Raw genomic sequence first — 6,155 nt, 5'->3', positions numbered from 1 at the left:
GGATTCCTGTTCTCTCCTCACCGGGGCTGCCTCCAGGGGGATGGGGGAGGGAGAAGAGCGCGGGGGCTCAGGGTTGCCCACAACAAGCAACTCGGATTTAGCAACTCCTGCGATTTTTTTTGTTTCTTTATTATTATCCTGCTGCACGCGTCCCTTTCTCCGGACGCGAATCTCCTCACCGCCCCGGCCCCCCGGCTCCGCTGTGCAGCGGCGGGGAGCTCAGCCCCGCGGCACCGATGCCCGGCCCGCGGCCGATGCGAAGGGCGCGGCGGCGGCGAGGGCATCCCCCCGGGACCCCCCCCCCCGCCCCTCCGCCCCCTCGCCGGTGCCGGCGGCGCAGCGAGCCCCGGCGAGGCGGATTTGGGCTGAAATCACGGCTTTCTCTGCATGATCGACAGCTCCGGGAGAAACCATCGGCGGCCCGGGGGGAAACCTCCTCTCCGCCGCTCTCCGCCCCGCTCCCCCGGCTCTGACCGCCGCTCCCCGCCGCTCCCCGCCGCCGCCCCCTCCTCCGGCCGCCCCCCGCCGCCCCCGCGGGCAGCGCGGCCCCGGGGCGGGGCGAGGCGGGCGGCGCGGGGCGTCCCCCCGCGCGGTGGCGGCGGTGGCTCGGCCCGGCCGCGGCGGCGGGGCCGGCGGAGCGCTCCGTGCCCGCGGCCGTGCCCGCGCCGGCGGCGGCCCCAGCGAGGGGCTCTGGGCTCTGCGCGCCGCCGCTCCGCCGCCTCCATGGAGCGCCGGCCGCGCTGCCTCTGATGCCCGGCCCGGCGCGCACCATGGGGCCGCTGTGGCTCTGCTGCTTGCCCCTCGCCCTTCTGCCCCTGCTCGCCGCCGTGGAAGGTAAGGGGAGGGAGCGGGGCGGAGGGGGGGGGGGGGAACGCGGGGGCCCTGCGGGTAGGGCGAGCCCCACTTCGGGTTTTCTCCCCCGGTTTTTTTGGGGGGTGGCACTTTGCCCCCCTCCACCCACCCCCCCCCCCCCCCAACGCCACCCCTCCCTCCCCGCCGCACGCCCTTCGGAGGGGAGGCGAAGTTTGGGGAAGTGCTACCCCAGCTGGAGGTGTCGCCGCCGGAGCCTGGCGTGTCCCGTGTGCCCCCCCTACGCCCCCAGACCCTCCCCATGGCCGGCCGCCCTTCTCCCCGCCATCCCTCCGCCGAGGTGGGCATCCCTGGGTACCGCGGAGGGTCCCCCGGGGATGCCCGGGATTCACCGCCCCGTGCCCGCCGCTGCTCTCGGGAGAGTCTTTGGGGGTGCCCCTCCGCCAGGCCTTACCGGCCCTCTGGAGCTGGTGGCCGGCTCCCCGTCGGCGCCGTGGCGTTCCCGGCGTCCCCAGGAGGAGCCGAGCTCCCCGCCGGGGTCCCCGGTGCTCAGACAAAGCAGTGGCGAGGCGGCAGGTGGGGAGCTCCAGGGTTGGGTGTGCGGGGACGGCGCTGGCGGGGAGCCCCACGGTGGGGTCTGTGCGAGGGGAGACTCGTTCTCCTGCTCCCCAACCATCCCAGCCGTTCCTGCCTGCTCCCACCCGCCCGCTGCACGGACACCCTGGGAAGTGACAGAGAGCTGGGTTGGGCAGGGGCGAGGGCCAGGTGTCAGGCCAAAAACCGGCTCGTCCTGGAGCGGCGTGGTCCAGGGATGGCTGTCCATTGTGGAAGGGTCGTGTCGGAGGGGCTGGGTGGCTCCGCTGTCCCCCTGGCTCCCTTGGGCTAGCTGGGTGGCCACTGTCGGCCCTGTGTGTGTGTGCCGGGCAGTGGGAGCCGCTCGGACGGTGTTTGTCTGGAACATGGATGAGGCACCATTTATTAAGTTGGAGTTTTGGGAGATGACTCATGGGTTGGCCAGCTATACATCGTGATATTTACAATATGGGAGCTTGGCATAAATAGGACTATTTACGTTGCAGCGGAGAGCCCTCGCCAGCTCTGCTATTCAAATGAGCCCAGCATGGTTTTAATTATGGGGGGGGGGGAGGGAGGGTTGGGGTGATGAGCGTGTTTGTGAGAGCATACGTGTCCGTGCAGGATGCCTGGCCCCATCCGCTGGTGGCCTCGACGCTTCCAACGGGATCTGGGCTTGGCCAGCGGGGCCCACGCGCCCGCGCTTGACCGCGAGGAGCTGGCGCTGCCGTGCGTGGCGTGCCGGGTGCCCTGGGCAGGCATGGGGTGACATCTCCACCCCACCCCGCTCCTCCTGCTGCCCGAGAGGTGCTGTCGGGCGGTGCTGTGGGTCAGCGCCCGGCTCCCGGCGCTCCCGCGCGCGTTCTTGGAACGTGAGGGACTTCCCCACCGTCGCGGCAGGCGCTGGGCGCACGAGTGCCGAGGGATGGGGAGCGTATCTAGGAATGAGGGGCTGGCCAGTGCAGGTGGGGTGTTTCGCCCACCCGAGGTGGTCGCTCTCAGGTGGGCTCCTGCACGGATGGGGACGCTCCCAGGGAGATGGTCAGTGGGCTTCCAGCGGCCGTTCCCAGCCGGGGCTGGCTGCGTTGGTTTGGGTTTGGCGCGGTCCCCCCGCGTCCCCGCTGTTGCCTCTTGCCTCGTGTGCGTCGCGGGGCTGTGATTGTCTCTCTCAGTGTTGGTGTGGGCAGCCAGCTCCCTAATCCAGCCTTCCAGGAAAAGGCTTCTGGAGAGCTGGCAAGGTGAAAACGTGTGGGATGCAGCTCCTTGGGCGTGCCTCTGCTCCTTCCTTTCTGGAGCTGCCTCTTCCCACCGCTTCCAGAGTGCCTGGATGTGGTGTCCACCTGCGCCTCTGATTGCTCCGGATCCCTTCGGTGTGGGCAGATGCACCCAACAGTAGCTGCTGGCCATGGAGGTGGTGGCTGGACCCGCTGTGTCCCCGCAGCTGGCAGGGAACCGCCGTGGTGGCGATGCCCTCCATCACCAGCCCCAGCATATTCCCAGGGCCAAAATGGGGGCAGAAAGGCTTGTTCGGGGGAAATCCACAATTCTGGAGGATCCTGCCTCTTGAGTCCTGTTTTCGGCTCTGTCGCAGAGCGTTTCTGTACTGCTGGTAATTTCACTTGTCTCCTCCGTGCCTCAGTTTTCCTAATTACAAGGCGTAAAATAATCCAAGCGTCTTTCCCAAGGGAGCCGCGAGGTTTTGTTAATGAACATGACAAAGTGCTTTGGGATCCGTGGTTGAAAGCGCAGCCTTAGTCAGTGCCGTTGTGTGTGGGGTGTTTATTTATCTACATGCTTTATATTTCTCTGCGCGCTATATATTCACTTGCATTTAACAAACCTTAATTAGAAACAAAGCCAATAGGGAAGGAAATATAAACAGGAGTGTGCATGGAAATTGGAAGTTGATTGCTCACTGGCCAGCAGAATTGCGTGGCTCGGGCTCGGGAGGGAAGGCTGTTTGGTTAAAACCGGCCTCTGTTAAAAGGAAATGTGAAAAGAACGTAAAACATAAATCAATATGGAAAACAGGGAGGTGGATGACAACGTACATAAAGCAGAGGTTAGGAATTGCCTATAGTCGTGAAGGCGGTTGGAAGGTAACGTGTCTGCAGCTGAGAAAGTTCAGGCTTCTCAAAGGAAAGTTTTTTTGTGTGTTTTTCAAAAAAAAAAAAAAAAAAAACCAAAAAAAAACCCAAACAAAACCCGAACCAGAAAGTCAAGAACAAAGGAGTCCTGGAAGTGTCTGGATCCCACACCGGTTGGTAACGCCGCTATCGCTAACGGCCCTGCTTTGTATTCCTGCTGCGTAGGCTGCGCGCCGATCGCAGGACTGACGCTCCTGAGGTATTTTGGGGGGAGCTGGGAAGGACACGGAGGTATTTTAAAATCAACAGCCTGGCTAACTCGTGTGCGAGGAGGGAAAACCAACGCCATGGTGCTCTTCACACCGGTGGAGTTAACTTTTCACAAACCTTGCAGCGCTGGCAAGCTTCCCGAGGGCTGGAGGAGGGCCAGCCCCGTGCCAAAAATGAGAAAGGAGACAGGAGATGGCCCTGCTATCAGTGAGGGTGTGGGCAGCACGGAGGCAGCGACAGGCTCCAACGGGCGATGGAGAGTTGCCCAGCGTGAGTTTTGCCGGGAAACAGAATCACGGGTGAGAGGATTCGATTTTGAGTGTCGACTGTGCCGGGCAATCCTAATCCTGAGCCCGGTTTTGGGCTTGGAGAGGGATGCTGGGGCAGGAAGGCTGTATCCACACCTGGGGTGGGTATTCCCAGGCTGAGGTGTTGGACACAGACATCCCTGCCCATCCTGCAAGCAAGCTGGAGACAGGACTTGAGTGATTCTGTATATTTAATAGTGAATTATAGTATACATAATATTTACGGCACCCCCAGACACGTGGTGGGATTGTTTGGGGGTCCTGTGCAGGGCCAGGATTTGGACTGGATGATCCTTGTGGGTCCCTTCCAACTTGGGATATTCTGTGGTTCTGTAGTATACAGTGCGTTTAATTCCACTCGTGTTGTAACATATTGCGGTGTTAAAACATAGTCTGTTCTCCTGTGCCTATGCTGAGCACCTCCACATGGGGTGGGGAGAGATGCCAGGGACACAGGGCTGCTTTGGGCCTTTGTGTATCCATCTTTTTGGTCTCCATGGAGGAAGACTTGAGCCATCCCTACAGGGTTGTGGCTTTGACCTTGGTGCTCCATGGAGGTGGGTGTTCCAGGTGAGCCAGGACCATGGGAGCTGCAGGAGCCTCCCAGCAAGCTTAGCATGCTCCGGAGGGATGTGGCAGAACAGCAGGTCTGGGGGAAAAACGCAGCATCTGTCAAGAGCTGATCCTTCCTGTGAGCTTGCGCTGCAGATCTGCAAACACTCTCCTAAGCCCGGGAGGAGAGCAAATACTTTGGGACAAGTGGGAATGAGGAGCAGAGCAGAGCCTGTGGTTTTGGCCCGGCCCTGTTCCCCTCCCCTCCAGTTCCTGGGTTAATTTTTGACAAGGCACATTCCTTGCACCCACCTGCCCTTTGCATTACAGGGGCAGCAAAAGGGAAAGCTCCTTTTGGAGGCCGAATAAATCGGTGCCTCACTTAAGCATCCACGTTGCCGCCCTCGCTGCTCTGTTCTGTGGCTTTTCCAGGTGGGAGCAGCAGTCCCCTCAATCCCTGCTGACTTTCCAGCTCCTCTGGGTGACGAGAGCATGGGGAGGAGATGCTGTAGGGGACAGAGGCTCGGGGTTGGCGTGGCCACTGCTGTCCCCAGCTCCTCGGGTCACCCCACGTGCGGCTGTGCCCCGGGGATGCTGCCGAGGGGTTTGGGGCTGTCCCCAGGGATGGGAGCAGCCATCCCCTTGGAGACGGGCTAAGGACCTGCCTGCTTTAGTCAGGGCCCTTTGTGTGCACATACCTGAGCTGCTGGAAAGAGGGGTGGGCACTCAAGAAGCTGCCTGAGGAGCTGGGTAAATAGTGGAGGCTGTGACAGCTCCCACAGCCTGAGCGCTTTGGGGCCAGGGGCGAACGAGAGCATGACCCTCCTCTCCTGCCCCAAAACGTGCCTGCTCCCCACACACCAGCCTTGCTGGGGTAGTAATGGGATAGCAATGAGTAATGAGGGTGGCTCTGGCTGGGAGTGGGGTTCCCATCCTGCCGAAATCCCATTTTTACCGAGGAAGAGCCGTGTCAGCTCCCACCGTGGTTTGCAATCCCTCCCATACCTGGATCCGGTTTACAGAGAGACCCGGGGCGAAGCACAGCTGCCAACTGGATCTCGTTGGGATGGGGGGAGTGGGGAGATCCTCAGAGGGAAAAGTTCAGCCGTTAGATAAGGGAAAGGATGGGGCCTCCTGTGATAAGGGGCCGGGCGGGAGGGAGAGGCAGCAAGGGGGGATTCGCAAGGCGCTCTGCCCAGCCTGTACCCAGGGGTGCAGGGGGATCACTAGCAGTGCTGGAGGTGGGCAGGGACCCCTTGGAGGCCAGGTGACAGCAGGAGGGAGGAGAGGTGGCTGGAGATGCGCAGGGATATATTGTTAATGTGTTTACATCAGTGGCAGATGTTTCAGGAGCGAGCTGGAGAGATGGGAAGTTGTGCCAGGGTGCAGACACACAGGCTGTGTGGGACATGAGATATTCAGGATGAGGGGAAGGAGTGAGCGAGGATCATGCCCTGCTGAGTTTCCTTGTTTGGGATGAAGGGAGCAGCGTCAGGTCTGGCAGGAAGTGTGGCACCGACTGCCAAGCGTTAAAGGAGGATGGAGCGGACCACGA

At 61.8% G+C, this 6,155-nt stretch overlaps 1 protein-coding gene across 4 annotated transcripts in view; it reads left to right on the top strand.

Annotated features, from left to right (window-relative positions):
• Positions 1–668: 668 nt before the first annotated feature.
• Positions 669–6,155, top strand: part of EPHB2 (EPH receptor B2) — a 130,821-nt gene continuing 125,334 nt past the window's right edge. For 3 of the 4 annotated variants that reach the window (XM_040084403.2, XM_040084401.2, XM_040084402.2), the window contains exon 1: positions 725–834. In XM_040084403.2, coding sequence (XP_039940337.1) covers positions 750–834 — 85 coding nt within the window. In that variant the 5' untranslated portion in view covers positions 725–749. Of the gene's footprint in view, positions 835–6,155 lie in introns of all 4 variants that reach the window. The other variant, XM_040084400.1, reaches the window with a different exon arrangement.

This window comes from Hirundo rustica, chromosome 22, assembly GCF_015227805.2.
Source record: "Hirundo rustica isolate bHirRus1 chromosome 22, bHirRus1.pri.v3, whole genome shotgun sequence".
Classification (NCBI taxonomy): Eukaryota; Metazoa; Chordata; class Aves; order Passeriformes; family Hirundinidae; genus Hirundo; species Hirundo rustica.
Note: the sequence above shows the minus strand (reverse complement) of the source record. Positions and strands in the feature narration are given on the sequence as shown.